The sequence below is a fragment of the Trichosurus vulpecula genome, chromosome 3 (assembly GCF_011100635.1).
Source record: "Trichosurus vulpecula isolate mTriVul1 chromosome 3, mTriVul1.pri, whole genome shotgun sequence".
Lineage (NCBI taxonomy): Eukaryota > Metazoa > Chordata > Mammalia > Diprotodontia > Phalangeridae > Trichosurus > Trichosurus vulpecula.
In genome coordinates, this window is record NC_050575.1 from 385,407,005 (window position 1) to 385,419,991 (window position 12,987).

The 12,987-nt window shown below is 51.0% G+C and overlaps 1 protein-coding gene across 1 annotated transcript; it reads left to right on the top strand.

The window, feature by feature from the left end:
- The first annotated feature begins 4,502 nt into the window (after positions 1 to 4,502).
- On the top strand, positions 4,503 to 8,279 carry FOXF1 (forkhead box F1). The gene is made up of 2 exons (XM_036751379.1): positions 4,503 to 5,493; positions 7,712 to 8,279. Exons 1-2 carry the CDS (start codon positions 4,518 to 4,520, stop codon positions 7,870 to 7,872), a joined length of 1,137 nt encoding a protein of 378 aa, XP_036607274.1. The 5' UTR covers positions 4,503 to 4,517; the 3' UTR covers positions 7,873 to 8,279.
- Positions 8,280 to 12,987: the final 4,708 nt, after the last annotated feature.

The window sequence follows — 12,987 nt, forward strand, 5'->3', positions numbered from 1 at the left end:
TTACACAAAACACCCGATCCTCCCCCTCTCCCCCGTTTAAATTGAGGCTAGAAGACTGCTGGGCAGTAAGACTAATAAGAGTGGAGGTCAGGTTTTAGTGCCCTTATAGATTTTTAGGTGAACACTAAACATCTGCCCCTGGGCCTCCCCTATACTTGAAGACAAGGTAAGTCTCCAGTTAGTGTATTTTATCTGTCTGGATATTCTTAGGCGAGGGAGCCTCCTGTTTATACGGCTTTGTTGGTTGGTCAAAGAGAGTCTGTGCTCTCCGAGACATAACACCTAGCCCTTGGTCTGGTCTGGGGTGGCGCAGGCTAACAGAGAAAGCACCCATCTCGGCTCTTCCCCAGACTTCAGACCTCTACTGGGAAACATTAATGGTTATGCAGCTTCTTGAGCTGGTCTCCAATATCCCCAGACAGAATCTGGCTTAAAGGGTTAGTCCTCTACATAGTAACAGCTTAGCTCTATATGCTATTAAATTGTCTGTTCCTCGATCAATCGACCCTACCCAATGTCTGTTGTGAGGCCTGAAAGAAAGGATTCTCCATAATAGTTAAGAACACTCTAGGTTCTATTTCCTACAACTGGTGTCTCCCTCTCTCTCTCTCTCTCTCTCTCTCTCCTCTCTCTCTCTCTCTCTCTCTCTCTCTCTCTCTCTCTCCTCCCGAGTCTGTCTGTGTGTGTGCGTGCGCGCGTGCGTGTGTGTCCTCAGGCAAGTTATATCTCCCACGTGGGCCTTACCTTCCCCATCTGTAAAGCAAGAAGATTGACCAGATGTTCTCTAAAGTCCCTTCTGACATTCTGTGAACATGGAAAACTATGTCCAAGCTATCCCCTGACCTAGCTTGGTTTCTCCCTTAATAGCTGAGAGAGCAATTCCTTTTTTCCTCCCCCTTTCCCCAAGTATTTCCCATAGCCAACCTGATTAGGTTTTGGGAAGCGAACCCTTTAAGGAAGATTCTCTTTGGCAAGGATGCCTTGGAATGGAATGAATCTCCGTAAGTTTCTTGTTCCCCCTCTCCAGAAAAGCAGGATTTTTCTGTCAGCCTAAAGCAAAAGAGGCAAACCGCCCTCCGGTACTCCCTCGGCAGACGTACTCAAAAAGAGGCTATTGAAAGAACGTTTTCCGCCCCGTACCCCAAACTAGATACACATGCACAGTCACTACAACTCCAAACAGAGTAGGGGTTAAATGCCACATACCGAGCCTTTCTGACTGAGTCTCCTGAGTAAATAGGGGATGGCAGGGCAGAGGGGAAAACCACGAAGGTGATGTTACGGGATAACCAAAATCCCACCCTTCTCTTTTTCCCTAATTCGAAGCTCATGCGGGCCACGGATGTTGGAGGGTGTGCCAGAGACTAGGAACCTTGGCCAGGATGGTAGTGGTGGGTAGTTTGGCCTCTTTTTCTACGGTTAACCGTGCTAAGGCCACAGAGACTGGCATATGGAAGAGGCCCGGTTTCAGAATCCAACCAGGATGTAGGCAGTCTCTGCCTACAGGGTTTAGGGACAACTTCTTTCTCTCCCTCTCCCACAACTCAGAGTGTAGTCCAGGCTCCCCTCCTCAAAGTTCCGCCGCAGAAGCCGGGGGAACTTCTCCCCCTCTGTTTGCGCTCTAGGTCGCAGGATTCGCTACCGAGAAACGTCAGCAACGACCCCACTTCCCCTGGACTCCCCTCCCAGGCGCTCCCGAATCCTACCCTCCTGCTGCTGCTGCTGCTGCTGCAGCTGCTGCCGTTTGGCGGGGGGGGGGGGGGGGGGGGGGGGGGGGGGGGGGGGGGGGAGTTAAGAAAATAGGGAGGGTGTGTGTGTGTGTGAGTGTGTGTGTGTGTGTGTGTGTGTGTGTGTGTGTATGCGGCGCTGGGGGAGGGGAGGCAGGGGCCCTGATCCTGGGAGGGTTCGTTGAGAATTTGGTCTTCTGGGACTTGGTTTAATTCAGGAAGCCTCCCGCCCTGTCACTGCTGGAAGTCAGGGATAGGGGCTGGGCGCTGGGAAGCCACTAGGGCCCGGCCCTCAACGCAGACCCGCCAGGCGCCCCAAAGGCGACTTCGCGTCTCCCCGCCAAGGCTTTGAGCTGCAGAGGGAGGTGGGGAACAAGGGAGGGGGGTAGGAGGGAGGGAGGAGGACCCTTGGGGAAACACGATAGGCATCTTTTCTTTTGAAAAGCGTCGGGGGGACCGGCGAAGAGCTCACCTAAAGTGTGGGCGCACACACCGATTCGGCTGTCGGCGCTGGGCTTTCTCCCCAACCGGTGCAAAACAACTATCCCCAACAATCTGCCCTTGGTTGCTAGCAATGACCAGTAAAAACCTACCTTTCTCTGAGTTTTCCCTGAGCCCTAAGCCTCCGGCCACGCTGCCCTCCCCTCAACATTCCGCGCTCCCGCAGCTGCGCCTCGGGTCCCTTCTCTAGCCCCAGGCGAGATAGCCAGCAACACAGAGCACAATGAAAGGGTCAGATTGAACACCTATCCAAGCCCGGAATACCCCAAGTCCCAAGTGACTTACCTTGCCGGGTGAACAACGATTGCCTGCTGAGAAGCCCGCTCGGACGCTGGGGCTGCAGTGCAGCCGCTGTCTCTTTCCTCGGCCCCCTCCCCCCGCCCCTTGCTCCAACCCCCCCCCCACCAACGCGCGCCACACACACACACACACACACACACACAAACACATACACACACACACACTCACACACACTCCCCCTTAGCCCTAGAGTGACTGGGTGTGCACACGCGCGCACGAGAGTGTTCGCGGGGCTAAGCGTGCGGGGCGCGCACGCGGGCTGCTCCAGTCAGAATCCCGGCGCCCCGCACTAATATTTATATTACAAAAATCTAAACAAGCCGCCAGATAGGCTGCCCAGACGATTCCAATGTAGCAGAAAGGGGGCATGGAAAGAACTGCCCGTTTTCGCGGATTTTTTTCTTTATTAAAGAATCTCCGAGAACATGTTTACACTGGGCTGTATAAACATCCTGCCAGGTTTCCCCCTATCTTAGAAATTAGACCGTTGATTTTTAAGCAGGAGAACGCCAAGGCTTGGGGCCGGGAACCGAGCGATCTGAGCGCTCCAGGCGGGCCTGGGCCAGGACTCTTTGCTTCCCTCGGCTTTGAGACCAAACGGTGGAGTTGCTGCGGCCCGCTGCCCGCTTAGTGGGAACCACAGAGTTCACGGCAGTCCCGAGCCAACTGCGCGGCCGCAGACAAAGCGACTAGCCGCGCTTTCGTTTTCCCCAGGAACGCGGCTAGTCTGGATTCGGGGAACCCCAGGACTTTGGGGCTTCTGAAAATTCAGGCGGAGCAAGGCATTTGGCAGCCACCCGGGAAAGGGTCCCTCAGAGCGGTTCTATTAAGGGGGTCCCCCTGAGGTGGGGGTGAGAGGTTGGGAGTGGGGGACCTCCACCAAAGAGGGAGGCTTGGAAAATAAATGGCCTGGACTTCACGGAGGTGGCTGCAATCCCGGGGCTGTGGAGAAGGGAAGAGCTTGGGGTTGGAAAGTCTATTGATGGCTCGGCGTTTCCCGCTGGTCTGAACAGTTCAGGAAGGTGGGGGTGGGGGGACGGACGTGTGGACGCGAGCGTGGAGAGAATCGCCTGGTATTCGTTCTTCCATTAACAATCGTTTGGACGGCTGGTAGATAGAGATGGGGGGCGGGATCTGGATGAGAGCCACTGTTCGGTGGGGAGAGGGAAGGGGAGTGTGAAGGTCCCTTTAAGTGCCCACTAGAGTAAGGGTGGGGGGTGGGTTGGGGGGAGGGAAGGAACGAAGACGGGGGAGGTCGGGGCGGGGGAACTCCTCCAGCTCCTTACATCTGACTGACTGTCAGGAGCCGACAGATGCAGCTGACAAGAGATAAAGTTAAAGGCGATCTCGGCTGAGGGAGCAGAGCCCAGGGCCGCTGTTATGACAAGCGTCTTCTTTGGGCAGCAGCGGCTGGGGTAGGAGCATTAGTCTCTGTGGGGGCAGCCGGGGTCTTCCAAGGCTGTTTGAGACTGTAGCAGCACAGCCCCCTCGCCCTCAACTCCACCTTCCCTGGACTCCCCAAATCGGAGAGGGGGAGGGTTCCTCGCTGTCCACAGGGCTTCTGTAAAGAGCCTGTCCCTCTGGCTCAGGCTTGGTTCTCAGCTGGTTCCTGCTCTTCTGGGAGGGCCAGAGCGGAGCGGGAAGAGGAGGGGGTGGGGAAGAGAGAGAGAGAGAGAGAGAGAGAGAGAGAGAGAGAGAGAGAGAGAGAGAGAGCGAGAGAGGGAGAGAGAGAGATCCAACCCCTAGCAGACCTAGGGAGCTTCTCCGAGGGGGGGAGGGAGGGCCGCTGGGCCCGGGAAAGGGGGGTTGGGGGGAGGGGAGGGGAGGGGTGTGCAACCGAGTGCTCTGGAAAAGTTGCAGCAGATGACGGCAGAGGTGAAGCAGGCTCCCTTCTCTCAGCCCCCTCCTCTTCCTCCCTCCTCCTCCTCCTCCTCCTCCTCCGCGGCGCAGAGCAGCGGCGGCAGCGGCGGCGGCGGCAGCAGCCACCCAATGTCCTCAGTCCCAGAGAAGGCGCAGCAACACGGCGGCCACAGCAGCGGCAGCAGCGGCGGCGGCGGCGGCTCAGCCATGGACCCCGCCTCGTCCACCACCTCGAAGGCCAAGAAGACGAACGCGGGGATCCGGCGGCCGGAGAAGCCGCCCTACTCCTACATCGCACTCATCGTCATGGCCATCCAGAGCTCGCCCACCAAGCGGCTGACGCTCAGCGAGATCTACCAGTTCCTACAGAGCCGCTTCCCCTTCTTCCGAGGCTCCTATCAAGGCTGGAAGAACTCGGTGCGCCACAACCTCTCGCTCAACGAGTGCTTCATCAAGCTGCCCAAAGGACTGGGCCGCCCGGGCAAGGGCCACTACTGGACCATCGATCCGGCCAGCGAGTTCATGTTCGAGGAGGGCTCCTTTCGCCGGCGGCCCCGCGGCTTCCGAAGGAAGTGCCAGGCGCTCAAGCCCATGTACAGCATGATGAACGGGCTAGGTTTCAACCACCTCCCCGACACCTACAGCTTCCAGGGCTCAGCCGGGGCCATCTCCTGCCCTCCCAACAGCCTGGCCTTGGAGGGCGGCATCGGCATGATGAACGGCCACTTGCCGGGCAACGTGGACGGCCTGGGCCTGCCAGGCCACTCGGTGCCCCACCTGCCCGCCAACGGCGGCCACTCCTACATGGGCAGCTGCGCTGGTTCGGCGGGCGCCGAGTACCCGCACCCCGAGGGCTCTGTGTCCGCCTCCCCGCTGCTGGCCAGCGGCGGGGTCATGGAGCCGCACTCCGTGTACTCCGGCTCCGCCTCCGCTTGGCCGCCTTCGGCCTCAGCAGCGGCGCTCAACAGCGGTGCCTCCTACATCAAGCAGCAGCCCCTGTCCCCCTGCAACCCTGCCGGCAATCCCCTGTCGTCCAGCCTCCCCACGCACTCCCTGGAGCAGCCTTATCTGCACCAGAACAGCCACAATCCTGCCGAACTACAAGGTAAGTGCAGCAGAGTGTGGATGGGAGGCGGGGATGGTGGGTGGTGGTGGGGTGGTGTAAGGTGTTGGAGGGGGGGATGGCAACTGTGGAACTAGGGTCGTGCTTCCTTGAGAATCTATGCAGAGACACGCACCTCCCCAAGCTTGCCCCCCCCCCCCCCGCCCTGCACCATGTGTGGAACAACATATATATTGTGTGTAGTTTGTGTGCGTGTGTGTCCATGACCTTGCCCATACATACCACTAATCCACTAAAAAGAGAAAGTTGAGTTGTTTATCTACATACAGGGTGGGTGGAAAAGATGCTGGTGATTTGTCGGCACTCGGTACATTCCTTCAAATGGCATTCCTTCAAACACACATGTGTTCATTCATGTTCAAGTAGGCTCCCTCCCCTGCCCCTTCTCTTTCCAAAACTTGGACCTTGGCTGCAGCCTATGATTCTCAGTTTGAGCCCAGGAAAGGAGCTCTTCATGGCCTTCCTCAGGCCCCTCTAGAAGCCTGCCTCTTTGCTGTCCCGAGCTCTGGGGTCCTATGCATGTTTAAAAAGCCCACTGTTAATTGCTTGAGGTTTTGACCCTATGGACTTTTTAGTTTTTCTAAAGAAAGAAACTTGAAAGCTAAGCCAGCAGCCCAGGGCCTCTCTGTTTTTTAGGCCCAGTTCCTCCTGAATGACCCTAACAGCCGAGGGAGACTTTCCCAGGAATTGAGCCCTGGGTCTGAGAGGAGGAGGTAGGCCAGGAGGGTCAAGAGCTTTTTTGGGGGGAGTTGGAGTGGCTCAGAGTGTTTGTGGATGCAGGACTAGACTACTCTATACAACAGCTCAGGGTTAGGAGGGCATCCTTTTTCTTTACTGAGGTTAGGGTAAAGCCCAGGCAGGCCTCACTGTCGCTCTTGGGGAAGAGGTTGGCTAGGTGAGGTGCCACAGCTGGTTTCTTAGGCTCCAGGTTCCAAGACCAAGTGCACCCTCCACAGAGAGACTCCCACCCAAACCCAGGGAAGAAAGATTTAAAAATACCTCCCCCTCTCGCTAACCCCCAGCTCATTGCCAATCCTTTCCCTTCTCCGGCCTTGTTTTGGAAACTGTCTGGACTTAGCCAGAGGCCTGTCACTTAGGGCTTCCTTGAAACCAGGATGCTCTACTCCTGGGGCCAGGCCTGGCCTGATTAGCAGTACTGAGGGAGTATGGGGGCTCCCAAACATAGCAGGTTCCTTTTGCTGTATATTGTGGGGTTAGGTGGGCTGAGAACAGCCTTCCTCAAAGAGTAGGGCCTCCGAGCTAAGCAACAGGACAAGATCCTGAACATATTCAGCCTGTGCAAAAGGCTCTAAGATCCACATCCCTCTGTCCTTCCTGAATGTTTCAACTTCTGCTGGTAACTTTGCCTGAAACGTTTCTGCCTCACCTCAATTCTTGTCCTCACCTCCTCCCAAACTCCCTCATTCTGGGAGTTGCCGGTTGGATCAGCCCATAAATGCAATGTGGTCCCGGGGAAAGGGGAGAAGGTCGTTCCAATTGGGGTGTTGGGCTCTCTAGGAAGCCATGGCTGAACAGGGCAGGGGTCTATTCTGAAATATTCCCTTAGCTTGGGACATCAGACCGGGAGGAGGTGTCCCCGGAGACCTGACCGCCTCTCTTTGCCAGACAGGTGGCCCATGATCTCTCAACCCCGCCTAGACCCATCTTTTTGCCCCCCACAACACACACGCACGTAGTTTCCCCAATCTCGGAGAACCTCAGAGGAATCTCAGAGCAGCCAGAAGCATTGGAGGGACTAGATTAGCGTCTCCAAGCCTCAATGCGTCTTGCAGACCCCGCGCCGCCAGGTTAACTCCAGCCGGGCGCCCTGGGAGAGTGGGGATTAGCAAGGCCGGGTGCAGCCAATTCGTTTAGTCCTGGAGCGACCCGGGAAAAAAAAAGGTAATAGGTTTCCCTTTCTTTCCCTTCCAGTCCTGACATTAAAAGGGTAGCGTAGGCTACTTTCCCTGTTCACATCTGCCGCCTTCACATCTCTGCTCCGTGTGTGTGTTTGTGTAAGGGGAAAAAGGTGGGATATTTTCCTACAAATTGCTTTCTCTTTTAAGACATAGACCTTCCAACTTAAACAAATACATACCTATATATATATATATATATATATATATATATATATATATATATATATATACACACACATATATATTTTAAATTTCCTTTCCTCTCTCTATTTCCTTCCCAGGAATCCCTCGGTATCACTCCCAGTCGCCAAGCATGTGTGACCGAAAGGAGTTCGTCTTTTCTTTCAATGCTATGGCCTCCTCCTCGATGCATTCAGCAAGTAGCGGGTCTTATTATCACCAACAAGTGACCTACCAGGACATCAAGCCCTGTGTTATGTGATAACTGGGAAGGCAGCCCTGCGGCGACACAAAAGGCGCCCCCTTCTCCATTACAGGGTGAAGGAACCGCTAAAAACTGAAGAAAAAAAGAAAGAAACTGATTAATTCTTGAGGTATAAGCCATCAGCAGGAGACTAAGAGTTTGGCCTTTGGGACCAACTGGGAGAGGATATCCGAAGGTCGGTGTTGAAAGCAGTCTCTAACTCCTGCTCCTCATCCCCACCTCCGCCCCCAGGCTCCAATTTCCATTTCTAGTGTAGATTGGGACCTAGTCTGACTGTCAGTATTTGAGAATCGATGTTCAGATCCTTTTGGAGCGAACCAGCCCCACCGGATCCGGATGGCAAGGTGCTGTGTTTGGGGAACCCCCAAAACCTGTGAGGAAAAATCTGCTATTTTTTTTAACCTCTCTCTCTTCCTCCAAGGAAGTGAATTTGGGCAAGGAAGGACGGCGGGTTGGTGAGGGTGGGGATATGTGAAATCCAGTAATTATCAAAGACTGATTTTGTCGGTTTGAATATTTATCTTTTTGTCGTCCTTGTTGTTGAAAGAATGTCTTATAAAGAGTGTCTTCCCCCAACACCGCAATATGCTGGGTCCAGAAATTGCCCTGTCTTCGCCCCTTAGCCGGGATTCTCTTCAGATCAACCCCGAGTGGAACTTATAGACAAACTCTATTTTCCGAAACCACTCTCTGCTTAAAAAAATTAAAATTAAACCTAAACCCAAATTACTGCGAACCAAAGAAGTGAGTCCGTAACCGGTGTTAGACTTCCCCTCTGTTCTGCTCCCGCCAACAGTCGGTGTGACCTTTTCCGCATCATCCGTGGGCTTCTTTGTTTGTTTTACACTCTCACAAAACGACTCCTTTCGAATCTCTACTGTAAACTTTCTGGTCCAAGACTGAGCATTGGGCTCTGGAGGCTGAAAATCAGCGGTTGGCTAGGATTTAAGAGAAAAGCTACTAATTCCAAAGTGGATTCAGGATCTCCGGGACACAGAAAGATTGAGGCACTTTTAAAAAAAATAGCAAGGCTCATCCTGTTATTTATTCTACTTTTTTTTTTTCTAATAATCGAAACACCACGTCGGCTCCGTGGATCAGTATTAAATGGTGTGTACCTCGTTGGCAATATTTGCCGTGTAGATTGTTTTTTAGCTATCCATTGTAAATTTGAAACAAAGTCGCATCTGTGTAAAGACAAATTTCCATATGTTTTATATAAATATATATATAATGAAGGACTATTTCCCTCTTTTTTTGTATGTTGGCTGCGCCGGGCAGCATTTGTGACACCTATTTTAAGCTTTCTTCTGCACTGTATAAAATGGTAACTAATGACGTGCCCCTTGTGTACCCTTTTCCAAAAAAAAAAAAATAGAACAAAAATAAAAACATGTATAGCATTTGTACATGGTCTTCACACTTGTATGAACCATAAATAAAACACCACGAATATTTTACCAGCAGTGGGACTTCAGAGTATCGTGCAAACTCCTCCAGGGAGAAAGGAGCCGCCCTAGATTTTTGCTTCTAGTGATTCCCGATCATTTCAACAATCCTTCCATTGTCCCATTCACTTTACCATCTTTGGGAAGTCTTGCCTAGAGCTAATAGTTATTATAGATCTAGTCTCAAAAATTTCCTTCCAGCCTTCAAATTTTGGGATTCTATTCCTGGTCTCTGCTCTTCTCTAAACTGTATCTCCTGCTTTAAAGAAATAACTTTAAATTCGAAGAAAAACCAGAGACCTTCTTTCTTCCATTCCAAAAGTGGAAATGGAATCTTTACTTCTCCCCTTCCCATTAGGAATTTCTATGTTGATTCAGCATTAGAAACCTTCAAGCACTACATAAATGTGAATTCATGTGGTTGTTGTTTAAAAGGAAAGATATTTTCAGATTTTGATACTTTTTCATCCGCGATCAAAAGGAATTTCTTTGTTGAAAAGAGAGAGCCCGCTGACCCCTAGAAATTAAAGGAGTCCTTCCTGTGTCCCTCTCTTCGGTTTCCCCAAACTGGAAATGTCTAAAATCAGATCCGGATCATGGGCCTCTGGAATGAAAGGGGATGAAAGGGCAGAAAAGAAGAGAATTTCATTTTGAACCAGAGAACATTTTCCCTAAATCATAGTTTTTTAAATGCAGGGAAAAAAAGATTTTCAAAATGCTGCACGCTCCACACCCCCCCCCCCCCCGCCCCATTTGTAGCCCTTCCGCTCCTTTCCCTTCTATTAAAACAAACAGAATAAAGTAGATGTCATTGGGTTGCAGCATTTAGACCCACCACAGTTTCTCCCTGTCTTAGGGTCGTGAGCTCTGTACCTGGTTATTTTCAGCCTTGACATTTTGGACGTGAGGGTAATTTCTTCCGAGCTCTGTTACATCAGAATTATCAATAAACTCACCCGGACAATTAATGCCCCAAACAAACAGCTGTCTATAAACTAGAGATAAAGAGACGACCAAATGCAGGCCCCAGTGATCCCTCCTTCCCTTGCCTTCTCCTCTGGATCTCTCTAAATGGCCCCGGAATTCTTTTCCTCAGACTACCTTCACTTAATTTGAGAAGGACGGTTGGAGTGCAAGGAGAAGTCTCATCAAATTGTAAGATTCCTCCCACTTCTCTCCCTTCCCCCACCTTCCATCAATCCCCAAGAACTCATGGAGAGAAATCTTTGCCCTCCCCGTCCCTTAAACCAAAATTTCAAGAAGAAAAAAAAAAAAACTCAGATTCTCTCCCTTCGCGCACCCCCACCCCCACCCCAGTCCCACAGAAAAATAGATCTTCCACAATTATAAGGATAGTGCTGGTGGACGCTGTGTTTGATGAGCAGAAACCTTAAATCTTGAAAGAGGACCCGGTTGCCGCCATGGGCTTGCGGGTGAGCCACACTCCTCCACCTTTCTCTAGGTGTCTGACTCTGCTTCCCTCCACCCTGTCAGGCGCATCAGCCCATAGGGTGTTCCCTGTTTATTTGTTCTTTCCCACCCTTTCCCGCCCTTATTTCTCCCAGCAAGCAGAGGCTCCGGAGACATTCTGTTGCTTCTTAGAAATCTTCCCGGAGTGAGGAACTCCTCCCCCTCCCCAACTCCCTGGTATTTAAAACTCAACTTAACACTTCAGCTTGGCCCAGTCCACCTGGTTTCTCATCTGGCTAACTTCTCATCTCCAGCGGCAAATGCCCAGGCCTAGTGTAGGGAAGAAAGGGATGAGCAGTCAGGGCCTCTGATTTGGGGCCTTAACTAAGCAGTCCCAGGAAGGGGTGGCAATAGCCAGCTAAATGGATTACGAAGATCTCTGATCTTTCCCTTGTTTGAAGAGCCTCTTCCCTTGTCAAATGGACTGCCTACACCAAGGGACCCAGTTTCTTCTTGTGAAGGAAAGAGTCTGGTCTGGGACCTAGGTTCTCCAACCTAGTTCACACTGGCTCAATCCTGGAGAGAGAAACCTCTCTCTGAGATTGTGACATGCTGCTTGTTACATAGGCATCACAGTCAGGCACTGTGGAAATTGCTTCCAAACAACTGCCCATGCCTTCTCTTGGTCATAAAGTGTGTTCAGGGATGGGAGTGTCCAGCAGGCCAGCTACATATGAGATACTGAGAGTAAACACCTAAGGTTTACATGGACAGCTGTAAACACATCATTTTGCACACACACATCCCAGTGTTAGGTATGTGCTGGAACACAACGGAGTATAGAGGAAATGAGACTGTATGGGCAACAGGAGCTCTGGGTTTTCAGTTGTATCCGACTCTTCATGCCCCCTTTGGAGACTTGGGGTAAATCATGTGCTCTTCCTGGACCTCCTCTGTAAGATGAGGGTATTGGGCTAGATGGTCACCAAGGTGACTCCAACTCTTTGGTATTTCACTAGATCTGTGATCTCACTGCTATGTGCACAATTTTCACAAAGGTAATCCCAAACACACTTTCTCATTGAGTAGGATTCTTGGGCATGTCTTTCTTTATATTCTCCCTCCAGAAAAGGCCCATCCAATGCAGTTAGAGACCTTCTGATGTGACTGTTGTTTCTAGAGGTACCAGCCAGACACTTCAAGATGGCACTCTCTCAGTTATGTCGGCTTTGGCTATAGGATGGGCCCATGTCCTCCTCGAATCCCACATGTTCTGGATATTTTCCATAGTTTTTAATTTTGGTTCTAACATTCAATAATTCTAACAAGATATATGCTATTAAAAATATGTGCCACATGAAATCAAAAGCTATTCACTCTCTGAGACATATATTTCCTATAACCACTATATAATACATAAGCTATAAACATATATAAGATATGTACTTAGGGAAGGTAAAAGGTATTTTTATAGTTACTAAATTCTTTTTCTAAAGATATATGCATATACTATGTGTATATGTGCATATATAAAAATGCATAGGTATACATATGTGTACTCAATTTGTAAACACATACATATACACATGTATGCATGTATGGATCCTGGTTAGGTGCCCCAAGGTGGGATCATCTAGCCTTTGATTCTTGTGTCCAGCAGAAACTCAGGGACTTGGCAGAAAGGGAAAGACAGCCTTCAGTTTAGTTGAGGAAGCTTTGGGATGGCCCCTGGGCTCCCCCAGCCTGAGGGCAGTGGGAACTACAGAGTACTGGCTCACCTAAATGCTAGTATCCCTGTCAAAGAAGGAATTGGGCTGGATGAACTGTGAGGTCCTTTCTGGTTCACTAGATACAATCTTATAATTACTGCTTCTCTGTAAACAACACTGTTGTCGTTGTTTGTCCTTCATTCTCCAAGAGGACCATGACATCAGGGAGGTGATGCCATTACTGGAAAGTGAATTGGATTTACATGAGGGAGCCCTGGGCAAAGTCACCAGCCTCACTTTCTCTTCTCTAGCCATCTGGGTCCAGTGGCCAGATTCACATCAGGACTACTGGAGATGGCAACATAGAAGTATAGAGAAGTGGTTAGTAAAGGACCTCAGATTGAAAAATGGAAGGGCCCTTGGTGGTCATCTGGTCCAATCCCTTCAGTACATAGATGAGGAAAATCGAGGCCAAGACAGGTTGTGACTATTGCAAGGTCACCTAGGTAGCAGAATTGGAATTTTGATCCAGGTCCTTTGGCACT